Genomic DNA, 22,251 nt, shown 5'->3' with positions numbered 1-22,251 from the left:
ATCAGCTTGTCAGAGGTTCTTAAAGTCAAGTTCCTTGATGTAAATGAGGAGTTGATAGAGTGCTGTGAGTTGATAGATTACATACCAACTTTATGGCACGGGAAGTATATATGTAACAAACTTGCATTATACTGTATATGCCCTAAAACTTAAAGTATAATAATAATAAATAAATTAAAAATACAGAGTACAGAAAATACTATATGAGAAAGGCCTTTCACAGAATGAATAGATGGTAATTAATTATTTTAAAGTGGTATTGAATTAAGATTTTATTCCATTGGGAAATACCTCATATCATATACCATAAAGAAATTAAAGATTTGAATCTAAAAAGAAATACAGAAGAAACATTAGAGAATATTGTACCATCTTGGCATAAGGAAGACCTTTCTTTCAGAAAATGGTACCAGGGCTAAAACAATAAATTTAAAGAAAGACAGAATTGATTTAGTAAACATTTATGGCCAATGAAGAGACACTTTCCATAAATTCAGCTGCAAGATGAAGTAAAATATTTTTAACTTTAGAAAGGTTAATATCTATACATATAAAATGAAAGCTACTTCAAATCAATAGAACCAAGTGAAAATAAAATAAAATATTAGAAAATAATTACCAAAAACTAGGCAAAAGAATATATAAACAAGCTACTCATAGAAGAAATGCAATTGGTTATAGTATAAAGGCCTGGAATGTATACACCATTGGTAGGAATGTAAATTAATATAACTATCTATGGAAAACTGTGGAAATATCTCAGTAATTACCATTTAAATCCAGGAATCCAACTGCTGGATATCTATCCAAATAAAGTCTAAATCATTGTAGCAAAAAGATGCTTGCACTTATATGTTTTATTGCATAAAAGATACTTACACACTTACATGTTTATTGCACTGTTACAATAACGAAAAGATATGAGTGTATGTCTAAAAGTGACCCTCAACAAGATGATTGGATGAAGAAAATGTGATATGCATATATACAATTGGAATGCTGTAGCAGCTATAAAGAGAGAAATGAAATGTCTTTGTAGCAACGGATGGAGCTGGAGGCCATTGCCAAGTGAAACAACTTGAAGAGTCAGATACCACATATTTCTCACTTATAAATGGGAACTAAATATAATATGTATATCGTGGACATGCCAAGTATGGAATAATGAATGTGGAAACTAGGAAAGTGGGGAGGTTGGATTTGAGTGATTAAAGGGTGCCAATGATTGCAAATATACCAATTCTTTTGGAGTGATGGTGCACACTAAAGAGGGAGTCAAAATTCACCACTATCCAAATGCTCCATCCTGTAACAAGAACTGCACTTGGACCCCTACATTTGTACAAATGAAAACCTCTCCACTTTATTATAATCAAAAAGTAAATAAAAACCATGAGACTGAAGTATAATGTAGTGTGGTTAATATCATTGGCTTTGGAATCAGGCAGCCTGGTTCCAAATCTTGCTTGCAATGTGAACTAGCTGTGTGATCTTGGGTAAATTACTTTTCTGTTCTTCAGTTCTTCATTTAAAAATCCAGGGGTTATAAAAAGCCCCAGTCTCACATGGTTGTTATGAAGATCAACTTAGATAATCAATACAAAACATTCTGCATAATTTCTAGTATGTAGCAAGTCCCCGGTCAATGTTTTGTTCATGCTGTCTTGCTCATGCTACCTTAGATTCCCAAGTATTTGGAAAGGTTGGAGCATCTCATATTTTGGGGTTATTAATTACAATAAGCACACCTGTATTAGTTTGCCATTGCTGCTGTAGCAAATTACCACAAATGTAGTGGCTTAGAACAACACAGATCTGTTATCCTGCAGTCCTGGAGGTCTGTGGTTCTCACTGGGCTAAAATCAAGGTGTGGGCAGGCTGCATTCTCTCCTGAAGGCTCTAGGAAAATGGTTTTCTTGCCTTTTCCAGCTACTAAAGACTGCTTACATTTCTAGGTTCATGACCCTCTTCCATCTTTAGAGCCAACAATGGCCAGTTGAGTCTTTTTGGCTGTGCCATCTTTTTGATTCTGACTCTTCCATTTCCCTCTTCTCCACTTGTGATTACATGGGGCCCACCTGGATAATCCAGGCTAAAGCCAGCTGATTAGCAGTGTAAGTCTATCTGCAACCTTAATTCTCCCTTGCTGTGTAACACAAAATATGCACAGGTTCCAGGGATTAGGATGTATACATCTTTGGGGTACCATTATTTTTTCCTACCATAGTACCCTTTAATTATTGTTACCTACGAAGAGAATGTGAGGATAGGAAAAACAGTTGTTACCATAATCAGTGTTTGTGTAACAATGAGAGATTAATCTGCCTTGTCTGTTGGTTTATTTTCCAGGAATTATATCCATGCAGAGAAGAGAAGATATGGGCTGGGAGGAATGTTTTACACTTTTAGCACAAGTGATGAAGTTAAAACTAGGTTAAAATAGATGCTCTAGTTTTCCTCTCATGTCTCTTGACTCTGTGTTTATGACTCTGCATGGTTACAAATTCTTTTCATATTCTAAAATTCTATCTTGTGGCACATACTGTATATATTGAAGAGAGGTCATAATTGTATTATATGTGTGATTATAACTCAAGGAGTTATTTTTGCTCACAGTCATTCAATTCCCATTTGCTAGTAAAAATACATGTATTGAGAGTTGCATCAAGTAATTCAGGGTACAAATTATTCATTAGAAAACGTTTAGTTAGTACAATTTTGACTATGATGCTCCTGATGTGCTGACTCATGTAAAATTGTGCATTACAGTCTAGGATATGACTGTATACTAGATCTAGTATTTATTTTTGCTCCAAAGACAACATATCTTTTAGAAATTGTTTGTGACTCAAATAGACATATATTTACTACAAAGCCAATATTTGCGATTATTTTTAGAAAGCTTTTATGTTTGTGTGTGTGTGTGTGTGTCTGTATGTGTTTCGATGAAACTTTATTTACAAAAACAAACAGTGTACTGGATGTGGCTCATGGTCTAGAGTTTGCTGATTCTTGTTCTAATTCTTCACAGAAGGCCAGTTCATAGTTGTCCTCTGCATTTTTAAGCTTTATAGTGTATGTCTATCTTACTTAGATGGTTTTGCACATTTCAGTAAATATTCATTCAGCAAACTCATATGGGATAGTATGTGGGGTTCCAGTGTGACAATACTTTTTATTATTTATTTATTTATTTTTCTTAAACTTTTATTAATATTTTAAGTTCTGGGGTACATGTGCAGAATGTGCAGGTTTGTTACATAGGTAAACGTGTGCCATGGTGGTTTGTAGCAGAGATCAACCCATCTCCTAGGTATTAGGCCCAGCATCCATTAGCTACTCTTCCTCATACTAGAAAGCTTTTTTATATTATTAGAGTTAATTTTCTTTTTTTCCCCCTTGGAATAATTATATAGAAATGCCCTGTGCTGTGCAATATAGTAGCCACTGTCCACGTCAGGATATTAAGCATTTGAAATGTGGCTAGTCCTAATTGTGATGTGCTGTAAGTGTAAAATAAACACCAATATTGAAAACAGTATAAAAAAGAATGTGAAACATCTCAATAATTTTTGTATTGATTATATGTTGAAATAATGTTCTTGATATATTAGGTTGAGTAAAATATATTCAAACTAATTTCACATCTTTTTAATGTGGCTACTAGAAAATTTAAATTCACATATGTGGCTCACATTATGTATTTTTTCTTTCCAGTTTTTGAGACTGGGTCTCGCTCTGTTGCTCAGGCTGGAGTGCAGTGGCACAGTTTCAGCTTACTGCAACCTCCACCTCCTGGGCTCAAGCAATCCTCCCACTTCAGCTTCCCGAATAGCTGGGACTACAGATGCATGCCACCATGCCTGGCTAATTTTTTTTTTTTTTTTTGTAGAGATGTGGTTTCACCATGTTGCCCAGGCTGGTCTCAAACTCCTGGGCTCAAGTGATCCACCTGTCTTGGCCTCCCAAAGTGCTGGGATTACAAATGTGAGCCATCAGGTCCTCTCCTCACATTATATTTCTATAGGACAGTGCTGATATAGAGATATAGACCCATTTGACCCATATGGGACAGTTGTAGCCCATGACAATAAAATTGTGCCATCACTAAACTGATGCGAACTACACTTGTAGTAATCAGTAGCATATGTATATATGTCCAGTTCATCTAAAAATGGAAGTAAACTATTAAGACACAAATTGAGAAGAAGGTTTATTTTGCATTGCTTGAAATGATATGATCTATCAGAAGACTATTCCTACATACTCTGACCCTGCCTGAGGCATTAGATGTACATTTTGTATGAATTTCCATATCTGATGCCTTGGAGTGATCTCATGTGTCAAGGGTCAGATAGGAATCAATAAAAACTGAAACAGTTTTATGTTGTTTCTGACAGATTTTCCCCATAGACTGATAGAAGGTATAATAATGATCAATTTGTGGAGTAGTTGTGCTTCAAATCTTATTTGCTATATATATGGATATTGGCCCAAGAAACTCAGGCTTATGGTTTATTTAAGAATGATCTTATTTAATATGTGAAACTTTAGATAATAGAATATTCTCACTAATGAATGTCCTGGTTATTTGAAAGTTTGGTAGAAAACTATTTTGTTTATATTTATTCTAAAATATACTAATCTGATTTGTTACATTAGTGCAAATAATGTAACAAAGGAAATTAAATTTTTGGTAATTGGCAATCTCATATTGTCTGAGAACATTCATTTTTGGCAATAATTCTCACATACAGAATTTGAGATATTGACAAGCAGGCATAGAAAATGGGATTTGGGTGTGTATTAGACTAAGACCAAGGATCTAAAAATTGCTTTTTTTGGAATAAATATGTAATAAGCATTTTACACTTTTTCAAGACATTTCTTAAATGTATCTAGAAACTCTTGCATTTTATGAAACAAGCTTAAGTTAATCAAGGTTTTAATCTAGGCCCTCTTTTTAAATTTAAAGATTATGCCTAAGTAAAGGGGGCAAGGCAATATAAAAAGTTGGGATGGAGCTGAACATTAACTCAAAGCTGGAGCTTTTAAAAATCAAGGTTTCTTTTTTAAATTAAGTTTTTAGTTGGAGGGTTTGGGTCTGGCTTATTTATAGTGTTTCAAATGTGTCGGTGGATGTTCTATGGATATGTGGATATGTGCCTAGAGGCTTTGTCAATAGGTGCAGTTGAATATATTTAGATATATGCTAACTTTCTATTCTAAACCTCCTTGTTTAAAAAAGATGTATCCATATCCATTTTGCTAGGAGAAGGTGACTTTCAATGGGGTTTTAAAAAATGCTTGTATTATAATTAATTTTTGTATAATGGGGAACTGAGTTGGTATAGGTAATTGAAATCTGTAGGCCCTGAATCTTATTTTAGTTATAAATATCTTCTCTTACAAAATATTTATAAGTTCTAATAACATGCAGAAATGTTAAAAATGTATGAAAGTTAATTTGCAGTGTTTTCCCGTTTCTTTTCCATTTTTTGCCTGAGGTATTCCAAGCAACCTAGTGTTTTAATCAGTTTTAACTGAAACTTGGCTCCTGCCAAAAGATACCACTGCCCTTGCAGCTTTTTCTAGCGGAGATATCTCATCATTGATGCATTTCGTTCATGGTTGAAACCTCAGCCATTCTCTTGCTCTTATTCTGTTCATATGGATACCATCTCCCATAGGTTTTATTTTAGACATAACAATTTGAATTTTCTCACCTTCTTTCTATCTACCACTATATCTCCATTTGTTCAAATTTCTTTGTTTCTCCCCTGGTCTGTAAAACAGACAGTTAACCTAACTCTCTCACTCTGTTTACCTTCCACCTGTTACAAGAGCTCTTATTCTAAAACACTGACTGATCATGTGAGGAACATACTTATCTTTCTGAAAGCCATTTAGTTCCAAGTTGCTGCAGAATACAATCCAAGTTTTTTAACATATTGTGAGGTTCTTCATAATCTGGAGCAAACCTATCCTTCTTCCCTTGTAGTTTATTGTCTTTTCTTTTCCTTAAAGAAATTCATGATAATTTCAACATTCAGACAATTCAGAGAATGAATAATGTATTTTTGTATGTATTTTTCTATGTTATTGCAAATATTTCTCATCTATACAATGGAAATAATAATAGTATCTTCCTTATTGTCATGTGGCTATAAATGAGCTAATGCATGTAAAGCATTTGGAATGCTCCAGACATACACAATATTCTGCAATTTACTTTTTTCACTTTATATGTTTTGGCTGACTTTCAAAGTCAATGCATTCAGATCAGAGTTATTTATTTTAATAGTCGCATAACATTGCATAGTATGAATGAATCCTAATTAATTTTTCCTTTTTTGCCCCATTCTCAGCTATTGGACTAGTTAATTTTTAATTTTTTTTTTGCTGGGCATTTTAGATGGAGTCTCACTCTACCACCCAGGCTGGAGTAGAGTGGCCCAATTTCAGCTCACTGCAACCTCTGCCTCCTGGGTTCAAGCGATTCTCATGCCTCAGCCTCTTGGGTAGCTGGAATTACAGGCACACACCACCATGCCTGGCTAATTTTTGTATTTTGAGTAGAGATGGGATTTTGCCATGTTGGCCAGGCTGGTTTTGAACTCCTGACCTCAAATAATCCACCTGTCCCAGTCTCCCAAAGTGCTGGGATTACAAGCGCCCACTGCTACCCCTGGCTAATTTTTGGTATTTTTAGTAGAGACAGAATTTCACCATGTTGGATAGGCTGGTCTCGATCTCCTGACCTCAGGTGATCTGCTTGCCTCAGCCACCCAAAGTGCTGAGATTACAGGCGTGAGCCACCATGCCAGACCCTTTCTCTTTTATGCTATTAAAATTCTATAGTGGATATTTTTGTGTCTGTAGTCTTCATATGAATATTTTTATTTCATAGGTATCGATCCTGAAAAGTAGAGTCATTGGGTCTAGGAGCATTCATGTTTGAAATTTTATTATATATTGCCATGTTACTTTCCAAGAATGTTGTAGCAATTTACACTTCAATGAATATTCTGTGAGAGTGACTGTTCACATATTTGCCTCCATTGTTTGTTATCAATGATTTCTTCAAAAATTTGTGCTCATCTGATGGTAGAAAAGTAGGCAGCCACTGTTTTATTTTGCTCTTTGCTAGCCACAGTGAGGTTAATTATATTTTCAAATATTTATTAGCCATTCACATTTCCTTTTCTGTGAATTGCCTATTAATATCCCATTTTTCCATTTTGTTGTGAGATTTTTATTTTATGCATAATATCCATTTATCTGTCACATATATTGAGCCATTGTATAAAACTAAGAAGAATTGCATCCTCTCTAGGAGCCCTGGCTATTCTGTTGGTAGACTTTCTCAACCCAGGGAGGTTGACATAAGCTTAAAAAAAAAAAAAAAAAAAAAAAACCTGATCAGTAGGAGCTCAAGCCATATGCTGTTGGGGCCGTATAAGACACTAATGCTGTGGGTCTCATATAAGAGGGCTAGAGAGAAAGATGCGTACCAAGCTTTGGAGGCAAGCAGTGTATGAAATCTGAAGGATTCTCCTACAAAGAGAATTCTCTTTGCTAGAGAGAATAACTATTCTAAGTGGCATTATATATCAAAATCCATAATTTTTACTTTTTAATACTCTCTGTGATAAATATTTTTATAGCTAAGTATTTGTACAAACTATTAATTACTTTCTTAAAATAATTCCTCTTAAGGAGAATTTCTAGGTAACAAGTTTTGCACACTATGAAAGTTTTTATTTTTTATTTTTTTTTTTTTATTTTTTTTTTTTTTTATTTATTATTTTTTATTTTGGTTTTGATTTTTTTTTTTTTAATTTATTTATTATTATTATACTTTAAGTTGTAGGGTACATGTGCATAACATGCAGGTTTGTTACATATGTATACTTGTGCCATGTTATCTGTTGCACCCATCAACTCGTCATTTACATCAGGTATAACTCCCAATGCAATCCCTCCCCCTCCCTCCCCCATGATACAGGGCCCCCGTGTGTGATGTTCCCCTTCCTGAGTCCAAGTGATCTCGCTTGTTCAGTTCCCACCTATGAGTGAGAACATGCGTGTTTGGTTTTCTGTCTCTCAGGATAGTTTGCTAAGAATGATGGCGCTCTAGCTGCATCCATGTCCCTGCCAAAGGATGCAAACTCATCCTTTTATGGCTGCATAGTATTCCATGGTGTGTGTGCCACATTTTCTTAATCCAATCTGTCACTGATGACATTTGCTGATTCCAAGTCTTGCTATTAGAATAGTGCTGCAATAAACATACGTGTGCATGTACCTTTATAGCAGCATAATTTATAATCCTTGGGTATATCCCCAGTAATGGGATGGCTGGGTCATATGGTGCCATCTAGTTCTAGATCCTGAGGAATCGCCATAACTGTTTTCCATAATGGTTGAACTAGTTTTACGATCCCACCAACAGTGTAAAGTGTTCCTATTTCTCCACACCTCCAGCACCTGTTGTTTCCTGGACTTTTAATGATCACATTCTAACTGGTGTGAGATGGTATCTCATTGTGGTCTTGATTTGCATTTCAGATGGCCAGTGATGATGAGCATTTTTCATGTCTGTTGGCTGTATGAATGTCTTTGAGAAATGTCTGTTCATATCCTTTGCCCACTTTTGGGTTGTTTATTTTTTCTTGTAAATTTGTTTGAGTTCTTTGTAGGTTCTGATAGCCTTTTGTCAGATGAGTAGATTGCAAAAATTTTCTCCCATTCTGTATGTTGCCTGTTCACTCTGATGGTAGTTTCTTTTGCTGTGCAGAAGCTCTTAGTTTACCTTAGATCCCATTTGTCAATTTTAGCTTTTTGCTGCTGTTGCTTTTTGGTGTTTTAGACATGAAGTCTTTTGCCCATGCCTATGTCCTGAATGGTACTCACTCTAGGTTTTCCTCTAGGATTTTTATGGTATTAGGGTCTAACATTTAAGTTCTAATCCATCTTTGAATTAATTTTCGTATATGAGTAAGGAAAGGATCCAGTTTCAGCTTTCTACTTATGGCTAGCCAATTTTCCCAGCACCATTTATTAAATAGGGAATCCTTTTCCCCATTTCTTGTTTTTCTAGGTTTGTCAAAGATCAGATGGTTGTAGATGTGTGGTATTATTTGAGGACTCTTGTTCTGTCTCCATTTGGTCTATATCTCTGTTTTGGCACCAGTACCCGCTATTGTTTTGCTACTGTAGCCTTGTAGTATAGTTTGAAGTCAGGTAGCGTGGTGCCTCCAGCTTTGTTCTTTTGACTTAGGATTGTCTGGAGATGCGGGCTCTTTTTTGGTTCCATATGAACTTTTAAAAGCAGTTTTTTCCAATTCCCAGAAGAAAGTCATTGGTGTTTGATGGGGATGCATATCATGAATCTATAATACCTTGGGCAGTATGGCCATTTTCACGATAATATTCGCATCCATGAGCATGGTATGTTCTTCCATTTGTTTGTGTCCTCTTTTATTTCATAATTTAGCAGTGCTCTGTGCCTTCCTTGAAGAGGTCCTTTTACATCCCTTTGTAAGTTGATTCCTAGGCATTTGATTCCTTTGAAGCAATTGTGAATGGGCTCATTCATGATTTGGCTCTGTGTTTGTCTGTTATTGGTGTATAAGAATGCTTGCATTTTGCACATTAATTTTGTATCCTGAGACTTTGCTGAAGTTGCTATCAGCTTAAGGAGATTTTGACTGAGACAATGGGGTTTTTCTAAATATACAATCATGTCATCTGCAAACAGGTCAATTTGACTTCTTCTTCCAACTGGAATACCCCTGATTTCTTTCTCTTGCCTAATTGCCGAAGCCAGAACTTCCAACACTATGTTGAATAGGAGTGGTGAGAGAGGGCATCCCTGTCTTGTGCCAGTTTTCAAAGGGAATTTTTCCAGTTTTGCCCATATTCAGTATGATATTGGCTGGGTTTATCATAAATAGCTCTATTATTTTGAGGCATGTCTCCATCACACCGAATTTATTGAGTGTTTGCGCATGAAGGCTGTTGAATTTGGTCAAAAGCCTTTCTGCATCTATTGAGATAATCATGTGGTTCTTGTCTTGGTTCTACCATATGCTGGATTGGCGTTTATTGGATTTGCGAATGTTGAACCAGCCTTTGCATCCCAGGATGAAGCCCACTTGATCATGGTGGATAAGCTTTTGATGTGCCGTTGGAACCGGTTTGCCAGTATTTTCATTGAGATTTCCGCATCGATGTTCATCATCAGGGATATTGGTCTAAAATTCTTTTTTGTTGTGTCTCTGCCAGGCTTTTGGGTATCAGGATGATGTTGGCCTCAGAAAATGAGTTAGGGAGATTCTTTTCTAATATCGAATAGTTTTGATGCAGTTCTGGTACCAACTCCTCCTTATAAATTCTGTGAATTCAGCTGTGAATCCATCTGTCCTGGACTCTGTATTGGTAGGCTATTAATTATTGCCCCACTTCAGAGCCTACTATTGGTCTATTCAGGGATTCAACTTCTTCCCTATTTCTAGTCTTGGAAGAGTGTAAGTGTCCAGGAAATTATCCATTTTCTAGGTTTTCCAGTTATTTAAGCAGAGGTGTTTATAGTATTCTCTGATGGTAGTTTTGTATTTCTGTGGGTTTATATCCCTTTATCATTTTTAATTACAATTTGATTCTTTTCTTTTTCTTATTAGTCTTGCTAGTGGTCTGTCAATTTTGTTGATCTTTCAAAACCAACTCCTGGATTCATTGATTTTTGAGGGTTTCGTGTCTCTATCTCCCCATTCTGCCTTATCTTGAAGTATTTTGCCTTCTGCTAGCTTTGAATGTGTTTGCTCTTTTGCTTCTAGTTCTTTAATTACATGTTAGAGCTGCCACCTTTATCTTTTCCTGCTTTCTCTTGGGCATTTAGTGCTATAAATTCCCCACACACTGCTTTAAATGTCCCAGAGATTCTGGTATGTTGTATCTTGTTCCTTCATTGGTTTCAAAGAACATCTTTATTTCTGCCTTCATTCTGTTATGTACCCAGTAGTCATTCAGGAGCAGGTTGTTCAGTTTCCATGTAGTTGAGCGGTTTTGATTTCGAGTTTCTTAGTCCTTGAGTTCTAGTTTGATTGCACTGTGGTCTGAGAGACAGTTTTTATAATTCTGTTCTTTTGTACATTTGCTGGGAGTGCTTTACTCCAATTATATGGTCAATTTTGGGAGTAAGTACGATGGGAAAGAGAAGAATGTATATTCTGTTGATTTTGGGTGAGAGTTCTTATAGATGTCTATTAGGCCTGCTCATGCAGAGATGAGTTCAATTCCTGGATATCCTTGTTAACTTTCTGTTTGTTGATTTGTCTAATGTTGACAGTGGAGGTTGAAGTTCCCATTATTATTGTATGGGAGTTCCCAGTCTCTTTGTAAGTCTCTAAGGACTTGCTTTTATGAATCTGGGTGCTCCCTGTATTGGGTATATATTTGTGATAGTTAGCTCTTCCTGTTGAATTGATCCCTTTACCAGCCATGTAATGGCCTCTTTGTTCCTTTTGGATCTTTTGGATGGTTTAAAGTCTGTTTCTTAGATTGTGAGACTAGATTGCAACCTCTTGCTTTTGTTCTCCATTTGTTGAAAATCTTCCCTCCATCCCTTTATTTTGAGCTCATGTATGTCTCTAAAGTGTGAGATGGGTCTCCTGAATACAGCAGACTGATGGTCTTCGAATTTCATCCAGTTTGCCAGTCTGTGTCTTTTTAATTCGAGCATTTTAGTCCATTTACATTTAAGGTTGCATTGTTGCGGTGTGGAACTTGATCCCGCTATTATGATATTAACTGGTTATTTTGCTCGTTAGTTGATGCAGTTTCTTCCTAGCCTCGATGGTCTCTTTACATTTCGCAGGTTGTTTTTGCAAATTATTGTACCGCTGTTCTTTCCATTTAGTGCTTCCTTTCCAGTCTCTCTTGTAAAGGCCCAGGGCGGACAAATCTAAGCATTTGCTTATCTGTAAAGGATTTTATTTCTCCTTCACTTATAAAACCTTAGTTTGGCTTGGATGAAATTCCGGTTTAAATTCTTTTCTAAGAATGTTGAATATTGGCCCCCACTCTCTTCTGCTTGAGAGTTTCTGCCGAGAGATCTGCCGCAGTCTGATGGGCTCTTGTGGGTAACCCGACCTTTCTCTGGCTGCCCCTTAGATTTTTCTCCTTCATTTCCAACTTATGAATTCAGCAATTATGTGTCTTGAGTTGCTCTTCGGAGGAGTATCTTTGTATGCTCTCTGTATTTCCTGGATTTGAATGTTGGCCTGTCTCAGCTTCAGTTAGAAGTTCTCCTGATGATATCCTGAAGAGTGCTTTTCCAACTTGGTTCCATTTTCCCTCACTTTCTGTAAAACCCTAATCAGACGTAGATTTACCCTTTTTACATAATCCTACACTTCGGCGGCTTTGTCTACTTTTTTCTTCTTTTTCTTTGGTTTCTCTTCTCAGCTTCATTTCATTCATTTGATCCTCAATCGCTGATAAACTCTTTCTTCCAGTTGATCGAAGTCGTTACTGAAGCTTCGCGCATTTGTCACGATTTCGTGTCAAGGGTTTTCATCCTTCATTTCCGTTTATGACCTTCTGCATTAATTACTCTAGCCGTCAATTCTTCCACTTTTTTTCAAGCATTTTGGCTTCAAGCGGTACGTAATTCCTCCTTTAGCTCTGAGAAATTTGATGGACTGAAGCTCTTCTCTCATCTCATCAAAGCCATTCTCCGGTCCAGCTTTGATCCGTTGTTATTATGAGCTGCGCCCTTTGCCGGGAGATGCGCCTTTATTTTTGAATTTCCAGTTTTCTGCCTGCTTTTTCCCCATCTTTGTGGTTTTATCTGCCTCTGGTCTTTGATGATGGTGATGTACTGATGGGTTTTATGTAGGTGTCCTTCCTGTTTGATAGTTTTCCTTCTAACAGTCAGGACCTCAGCTGTAGGTCTGTTGGAGATTGCTTAGTCCACCCAGACCCTGTTGCTGGGTATCAGCAGCAGCTGCAGAAGATACATATTTCAAACAGCGAGTGTACCTGTCTGATTCTGTTGAAGCTCTCCTAGGTGTACCCAATCTGTGAGGTGTGGGTGTCAGGACTGCCCCTATGGGGGATGTCTCCCAGTTAGGCTACTCAGGGGTCAGGGACCCACTTGAGCAGGCAGTCTGTCCGTTCTCAGATCTCAGCCTCCAGTTAGAGGACCGCCTTTCAGCTGTCAGACAGAGTCGCTATGGCCCGCCTGCAGAGGCTCTGCTGCTTTGTTGCTGTTGCTGTTGTTGTTGTGTAGCTGTGCCCTGTCCCCAGAGGTGGAGCTCCACAGAGACAGGCAGGTTTCCCCTGAGCTGCTGTGAGCTCCACCCAGTTGGAGTATTTCCCCTACAGCCGAGCCACCACTTAAGCTCAGCAATGGCGGGCTTCCCCTCCCCAGCCTCCCTGCTGCCTTGCCGGGTAGATCACAGACTGCTGTGTTAGCAATGAGGGAGGCCCGCGGGCGTGGGACCCTCCCGGCCAGGTGTGTGGGATATGATCTCCTGGTGTGCCTGTTTGCTTAAAAGCGCAATATTGGGGTGGAGTTACCCGATTTTCCAGGTACAGTGTCTCAGTTCTGGCTAGGAAAAGGGATTCCCTTCCCCTTGCGCCTCCCAGGTGAGCGGCGTCACTCTGCTTCAGCTCAGCTGGTCGGGCTGCAGCAGCTGACCAGCAACGATCAGTCCGCACTCCCGTGAGATGAACCCAGTACTCAGCTGAAAATGCAGAAATCACTGGTCTTCTGTGTCGCTGGTGCTGGGAGTTGGAGACTGGAGCTGTTCCTATTCGGCCATCTTGCTCCGCCCTCTCGAAAGTTTTTAAATACGTATTGTCAAATTGCCTTCCAGAAAAATTGTACCAATTTACATTTTCACCACCAGCTTATTATAAGCTCTGCATCCTAACCATTACTGAATATTACTGACTTTTTTTCCAGTTTGATGAAGAAATATTTAATGGTATGGGTGTTTTTTTGCTTTCTTTGATTGCCAATGAGGTGGACATTTTTCATATATGTATTCAACATTTTTATATTTCATTTAACAAATATTTACTGGGAACCTACAATATTCCAGTCACTGTTTTAAGACCCAAAGATAGTGTGGTGGAGCTTTCATTCTAGTGGGGAGACAGACAGTTAGCATATAAATAAATAATATAATGCCAGATGGTGATAAGTCCCATAACTGAGAGGAAAGAGAATGATGATAGGGTGCTATTTTTGACTGAATAATTAGCGAGAGAGTTTCTGAAGAGGTGACATTTGAGCAGAACGATTGAGCCATATGATTGAGGAAAAAACTTTCTAGGCAGAGAGAATTTCAAATGCAACAGTCATAAGGTGCAAGCATACTTATATTTTTAAGGAGGCCTGTGTGGTTGGAACAGGGTGTGTGAGAAAAAGAGGTTAGGAATGATGTTTGAGAAGTCAAGGACAAATCATGTGTATGAAATTTTGCTAAATGGTGTGGGGTAGGGAATTGAAAATATTTTTTCCTGCCCAGTAATTAAAACATATTTCCTGGGACTATTTATTGAATGATGTTTTCCTTTTTTTTTTTTTTTTTTTTTGTGCCTCTTTCAGATGTCAACTTTATTCCTATATGTATGACTGACTTGTTTCTAGGGCTTCTCTTATATTCATTGATCTCTCTATTCTGGTGCTAGACCAAAATTTTTTGGTATTGTTTTATGATACGCTTTCATAATTGGTAGTATATAGATCCCATTATTACTTCTTGTTTCACAATTTCTTTTTCCTGTAAATTCTTCTAGATCAAATTTAGAACTTTTAGTTGAGTTTTCCCTAAAATACTCCATAGAGATTTTTGTTGGAGTTGTCTTAAACAGATGGATTAATTTAGGGAGTTAAAGATTTTTGTATTGTAACATTTATTTTATAAGAACAAGAAGAAGATTGATAACAAACAATTATTAGGTGTTTTCTGTGCTGTAGGCACTATGGTCACTGCTTGTATTGTAATTTATCTGTATATATTTTTCTCTAATAGATTTTCAGCGCTTTGGAGGAAGAGATGATATTTTATTCATTTTTTCAGTCGATTCTTGGACTTGTATTTTCTCGGTCATAGTAAGAGCTTGGAGAGTGTAGGTTGATAACTGAAGGTTGCAGATTGAAGTAGAAGTAACAGGTATGAATAATTTCTCTTCATTCTAGGTTTCCTGGGTAGTGAAGAGTTGTTAGTGTAACTAGAGTTGAAAGAGGAAAATAAATTAAGAGAATAGCCCTGGATGGATGTTTTAGGAATTTGTTTAGTTGAAATTTAAAAGACCATATTGGACTCACTTCAGTTATTTCTTTGTCTTTTTTTTTTTTTTTTTTAAATTTTTGTCAAAGCTATCCAGGTACTTTTTTTTTTTGAGACAGAATCTTACTCTGTTGCCCAGGCTGGAGTGCACTGGCATGATCTAGCCTCACTGCAACCTCTGCGTCCCGGGCTCAAGCATTTCTCTTGCCTCAGCCTCCCGAGTAGCTGGGACTACAGGCATGCACCACCATGCTTGGCTAATTATTGTATTTTTAGTGGAAACAAGGCTTCACCATGTCGGCCAGGCTCATCTCAAACTCCTGACCTTAGGTGATCCACCGACCTCGGTCTCCCAAAGTGTTGGGATTACAGGCGTGAGCCACCGTGACTGGCCCATGTATATTTTATTTTGTAAATTAATGTCCTAAAGTTCTGATAATTTTTAAAATATCTTTCATTGTTTTCATTCTGCTGTTTTCTGTGTTTTGATTTTAAGAACCTCTATTTTTCAATATTGGAACTGCTAAATGAGTATCCTACTTTTCTTATGATTTCCCTTCTATTTGTCTGTATCTTTGCCTTTTTTTTTCTAAGTATCTGAGATACTTCATGAGCTTTATTTTTTACTTTTTATTTGTTTTTGAGACAGAGTCTCGTTCTGTCACCCAGGCTGGAGTGCAGTGGTGTGATCTTGACTCACTTCAACCTCTGTCTCCCGGGTTCAGTCGATTGTCCTGCCTCACCCTCCCAAGTAGCTGGGACTGCAGGCATGTACCACCACACCTGGCTAATTTTTGTATTTTTGGTAGAGATGGAGTTTCACTATGTTGACCAGGGTTGTCTCGAACCCTGATCCCAGGCATCTGCCCACCTCAGCCTTTCAAAGTGCTCTGATTACAGGCGTGAGCCACCGTGCCTGGCCTTATCAGCTTGATTTTTAATTCTTCTACTGATTTTTTTTTTTTTTTTTTTTTTTTTGAGAGGGGGTGTCTCTCTCTCTCCCGCGGGGGTGTGGGGGGGGGGGGTCTCCCCTCTGCACACTCCGCCTCCCGGGTTCCCGCCATTCTCCTGCCTCAGCCTCCCAAGTAGCTGGGACTACAGGCGCCCGCCACCTCGCCCGGCTAATTTTTTTTTTTTATTTTTTAGTAGAGACGGGGTTTCACCGTGTTAGCCAGGATGGTCTCGATCTTCTGACCTCGTGATCCGCCCGTCTCGGCCTCCCAATCTCTGATTTTCTTTTTTATTTCATTGTTCTTACATTCATTATCTTTTCTGATACTGAGATGGTATTAATGATAACTATTTTTGAAATTTCTTCTCCATGCATAGTCCAAATTTTCTCTAGGTTTCTTTTTTTCTATAGTTTGTTCCTAATTTTTTGTTTTCGCTTCGTTAATAGTAAAGGCTTTCCTCAAGTGATTGGATGTCTTTGGTTATTTGTTCATATTTGAGAGTGGAAGTTTTCAAAAACTCATGGGAAGCTCTGAGTTCATAGTGTTAGGACTTGTTGGTTGTAAGCCTTTCAGTGGTGTGCTGGATTGGCTTGTGTCTGCTTGTGAAATGCAGTTGTTAGCATCTCTTCCTATTACTGAGTTAAGTTGAAGTATTTACATCACAGAAGTTGATGAAGGCTACAAATCAGGGGTCTAGTCCAGAGATCATGCATTTTATCTGTGCCCAAGGATGTCTCCCTTTCTGCTGGGGTGATTGAAGGGCAGCCACTCTGCTGTTCTGAGAATCAAAGGGCAGCCGCTCTGCTGTTCTGAGAATCTAATTGATTTAGATTTTCAACCAATGCTGTAGTATTTAATTCCTTTTTTTTTTTCTGAGTATTTAATTCTTTTTATTTCCATTGTATGGATGTATCACAATTTGTCTGTTTACCAGCTAATGGACATTTGGATTGTCTCTGTTTTAGACTATTACCTATAGAGCTGTTATTAATATTAAATGTACAAATCTTTATATGGACATGTGCTTTCATTTCTCTTGACTAAATACCTAGAATGGAATGATTGGATTGTATGGTATTTGTATGTTATTTGTATGGTATGATTTGATGGTATGTATGGTATTTGTACATAACTTTTTAAGAAACTGCCAAATTGTTTCACTAAGTGGTTGTACTATTTTACGTGCCTATTAGCAGTGTGTGTGTGAACTCTGGTTGATCTACATCCTTGTCAATATAGGTTTATGACGTCTTTTTAAACATAACAATTCTGATAGTTATATAGTAGCATCTCATTGTAGTATTTTAAAAAATAAATTATATCGTGTATATTTGTGGTATACACATGTTATGGGATACATATAGATAGCAAAAAAAAAAAAGTTTACTACAGTGAAACAAATGAAAATATCCATCTCTCACAGAGTTACCCTTTATTTTTTGTTTTTGTGGCAAGAGCAGCTAAAATCTACTCATGTAGCTGAAATCCCGTATATAGTACAATTTTAGTACCTGTAGTCTTCACGTTGTACTTTAGAACTCTACAGTTGTTTATCCTACATATCTGCTACTTTGTATCCTTTGACATTTATTTCTCCCGTTCTACTCCCCCTACCAATCTTTTGTTCTCTATCTCTGTATATTTGATTTTTTTTTTCAGATTTCATATATTTTCAGGCAATATTTTTCTTTTTGTGTCTGGCTTATTTCACTTAGCATAATGTCTTCCAGGGTCATCCATGTCATAGAAAATGGTTAGATATAATTCTTTTTTAGGGCTGAATAATATTTTGTTGTATATATATATCCCTTAAATTTGGAATCTGGAAGTGTGATGCCTCCAATTTTTTTTTCTTTCTTTTTTTTGTTGGGGGTGGGGTGGTGGCAGGGTCTTGCTCTGTTGCCCAGGCTGGAGTGCAGTGGCATGATTGTGGTTCACTGCAGCCTCGACCTCCCAGGCTGAAGCAGCCCTCCTGCCTCAGCCTCCTGAGTATCTGGGACCACAAGTGTGCACCACCACAACTGACTAATTTTTTTAATTCTTTATTTTTAGCAGACATGGAGTCTCACTATGTTGCCAAGGCTGGTCTCAAAGTAGTGAGCTTAAGTGAACCTCCCTCCTCAACCTCCCAGAGTGCTGGGATTATAGGCATGAGCCACTGAGCCTGGCCTACAACTTTGTTTTTCTTTCTCAGAATTGTTTTGGCTATTTGGGGTCTCTTATGGTTTCATATGAATTTTAGAAGTTTTTTTCAATTTCTTAAAGAATGCCTTTGGGATTTTGATAGGGATTGCATTTAACCTATATAAGTAAGTCAGATACTTAAAATTTAACGTCTGCAAACTAGGAGTCATTGTTTTCTCTGCATCCTTCGTTGTCCTCCCTGCAGAAGATTTTGCTCTTTTTTTCATTTCACATCTTAGTTAATATTGTAATTTTTTCTAGTCATGTAAGCCTAAAGTCTGAGTCATCTCTAGACTACTGCTTCCAGTTTCCCACCTTCTTCCAATTGATCCATGTGTTTTATTAATTCTTCTTTTAATTAACTGTCAAATAAGCACATTCTATTCATTTTCATTGAGCCACCTTAGTTTAACGCTGCCACGACCCCTTGTTTGGAATAGCCATTCATCCTCTTTTCAGAGATGCCTGTGTGCTCTCTGGTACCTCGATTATCTTACTACTTTGTAATTATTAGTTTGTGTGTCTATCTTTTCCATTACACTATGTTCTTGTAAAGAAGGACCTTGAGTTATGATTTTGTGCTCCCAGTGCCTAGCTCAATATGTGACATACAATTGGTGTACAGTAAATGTTTTGTGAATGTGTGAACTAGTTTATCATTAGATATTATCTTTGATAGTTTTGATATCACTGTGACCATCAGATAAAGCAATTTTTTTTGTTCTATTTTCGGAAAAGTGTCTTTCAGTGCCTTATTTTCCAAAAGTTAAAAAGAGTTTCCTTAATTGTAGTTATCAAAAAAAAAAAGACTTTTTTATATAATTACATGTTATCTCCAGAATATATTGCATAGTAAAATCAATGATGACTGCAAAATTGTTAGGATCTTCTCATGGTTTACAGCAGTCCAAATCTTCCATTTTATTTTCAAGTATGAAATATTGATTACATTTTCTTGGTTGCAATAGAACAGCAAAAAGACTTTATATCCTTCCCACAATGGAAAAATATCTTATAACTTATATAAATCACTGCCACCTCAGAAGGAGTGTGTTAACAGGCATGAGGCAGGTCTCATAAATCTTTATTCTTTGGAATGGAATATAGTAGCTGAATGTTAGTTGCCTCTAATATTTAAGTAATGATAGAAAGTAATAGGGAATTTTTGGATCCAGACTTCAATGCACGACCATGGACACACATTTGTTAATAATTTCTGAAGATATTAATAGTTGCATTCTCTATTAGTTTCCCTTTATCAAGTAAATGAAGTTGATGTTCTGAGGGGAATTCATGGAAAATGGCAATCATTTTCCACATGGCTAAAATTTTTATCTGCAACTTGCTGCTGGCTGTGGGGCTACCAGGCTTCTTTTTGTTTTTCAAGGCAAGATCCTGCTTCACTGTTAACTCTGCGCTTGTGCTTTATTTGCAGCATCTGGCGAGGCCCCAATGTGAACTGCACAGACAGTTCGGGTTACACTGCTTTACACCATGCAGCCTTAAATGGACATAAGTAAGTGCCACTTATTTGGACGGAATCGTGTGTATTTAGTTACATGTGATGAAGTTAATTATGTGTGATGATACCTTTCTCATGTTTCCATGAGTCCAATGGGCTTAGATGAATTTGGAAAGGGACCAGGTGACAATACTGACAAGTCAGACTTGGTAGAAATGTTGCTGAGTATAATTGTGTGCAGAGTGTAAGCTGAAAGAAATGCTGTAAAATACTCAACTGTCACACTGGGAGAATGGAAAAATTGACAGGACCATGCCAGTCATGTGTAGCTTTGGGGAGAGAATGGGATAAAACCACTTGATAACACCCCTCTACCTTTTTTGGTGTCTCCTTGTATTCACCCAACATGGGAGTTTACTAGGAGTGCAATCTTAGCAGACTCCCACTATTCTGAGCCTTAGTCACTTATATGAACCACTTCAAAATCCTTATTTAGCTAAAATGTTTTATCTTTGTCATTCACGATTATCTTTCTAGTTTTAGATTTCGCAACCCTAAATTTTTTTAATGTGTAAAACTATGCTTCAAATAATGTAATACTATACATTATGGAGAGTGAAAGAATGTGTAGTCATAACAACCTCTATTTCCAGTATTTTAGCTAGGTATCCTAATGGTTTAGTGACAGAGTTAAAGTGTGATGAGTCCTCCAAATGATTCATATGTTCTGTCCTCCCCTACAGAAGAAAAATGACCCTATTCCTCTATCTCCCCCTCGTCTCTGTTTTCCCTTTGTGTGAATGACCAAGTTAGTTTTCCCAGATCTGTATCATTTCATTTCATGTTTTTTTTTTTTTTTTTTTTTGAGACAGAGTCTCACTCCGTTGCCTAGGCTGCAGTGCAGTGTCATGATCTTGGCTCACTGCAACCTCCGCCTCCTGGGTTCAAATGATTCTCCTGCCTTAACCTCCTGAGTAGCTGGGATTACGGGTGCCCATCACCACACCTGGCCAATTTTTGTATTTTTAGTAGATATGGGGTTTTACCGTGTTGGTCAGGCTGGTCTAGAACTCCTGACCTCGTGATCCACCTGCCTTGGCCTCCCAAAGTGACGGTTGTGAGCTACCGTGCTTGGCCCTCACTTTAGTTTTTAGATGTGGTAATTACTGCTTTAAAAATACTAGTTACAATCTGCAGATTCCGTACTATTCCTATCAAATTACTAATGTCACTTTTCACAGAACTAGGAAGAAACTATTCTAAAATTCATTTTGAATTAAAAAAAGAGCTCAAATGCCAAAGCAATCCTAAGCAAAAAGAACAAAGCCAGAGGCATCATGATAGCAGATTTCAAAGTATTCCATAAGGCTACAGTAACTAAAACAGCATGGTAGTGGGATGAAAACAGATACATAGACCAACGAACGGGTTAGAGAACCCAGAAATAAACCGTATACCTATAGCCATCTGGTCTTCAACAAAATCGATAAAAAATAAGCAATGGAGAAAGGACTCCCTTTTCAATAAATAGTGCTAGGATAACTGGTTAACCATATGCAGAGGAATGGAACTGAACCCTTGCCTTTCACCATATACAAAAATTAACTCAAGGTGGATTAAAGATTTAAAGGTAAGATCTCAAACTTAAGAATCTTAGAGGAAAACCTTGGAAACACCATTCTGGATATAGGACTGGACAAAGATTTCATGATAGAGACTTCAAAAGCAATTGCAACAAAAAAAAAATTTGAAGCCAGGTGTGGTGGCTCACGCCTGTAATCCCAGCATTTTGGGAGGCCGAAGCAGGTGGATAGCTTGAGGTCAGAAGTTTGAGACCAGCCTTACCATCGTGGCAAAACCCTGTCTCTATTAAAATTACAAAAATTAGCTGGGCTTGGTGGTATGTGCTTGTAGTCCCAGCTACTCGGGAGGCTGAGGCAGGATAATTGCTTGAACCCTGGAGGCAGAGGTTGCAGTGAGCAGAGATCGCACCACTGCACTCCAGCCTGGGCGACAGAGTGAGACTCTGTCTCAAAAATAAATAAATAAATAAATAAATAAATAAATAAGACGAGTAGGACCTAATTTCATTAAACTAAAGAGCTGCACAGCAAGAGAAACTATCAACAGAGTAAACAAACTGTAGAATGGGAGAAAATATTCATAAACTATGCATCTACCAAAGGCTGAATATTCAGGATCTATAAGGAATTTAAAAAATTCAACAAGCAAAAACCAAATAATCCCATTAAAAACTACTCAGAAGACATGGACACTTCTTACAAGAACATATACAAGTGGCCAAAAAGTGTATGAAAAAAATGCTCAACATCACTAATTGCCA

General features: G+C 37.5%; 1 protein-coding gene across 1 annotated transcript in view; it reads left to right on the top strand.

The window, feature by feature from the left end:
• ANKS1B (ankyrin repeat and sterile alpha motif domain containing 1B) overlaps nucleotides 1-22,251 on the top strand; it is a 1,249,898-nt gene that overhangs the window by 162,491 nt on the left and 1,065,156 nt on the right. The window contains exon 2 of the mRNA XM_031650180.1: nucleotides 19,881-19,961. Coding sequence (XP_031506040.1) covers nucleotides 19,881-19,961 — 81 coding nt within the window. The remainder of the gene's footprint in view (nucleotides 1-19,880; nucleotides 19,962-22,251) is intronic.

This window comes from Papio anubis, chromosome 9, assembly GCF_008728515.1.
Source record: "Papio anubis isolate 15944 chromosome 9, Panubis1.0, whole genome shotgun sequence".
NCBI classification, from domain to species: domain Eukaryota; kingdom Metazoa; phylum Chordata; class Mammalia; order Primates; family Cercopithecidae; genus Papio; species Papio anubis.
The sequence above is the reverse complement of the archived record's forward strand: the minus strand, read 5'-3'. Positions and strand labels throughout refer to the sequence as shown.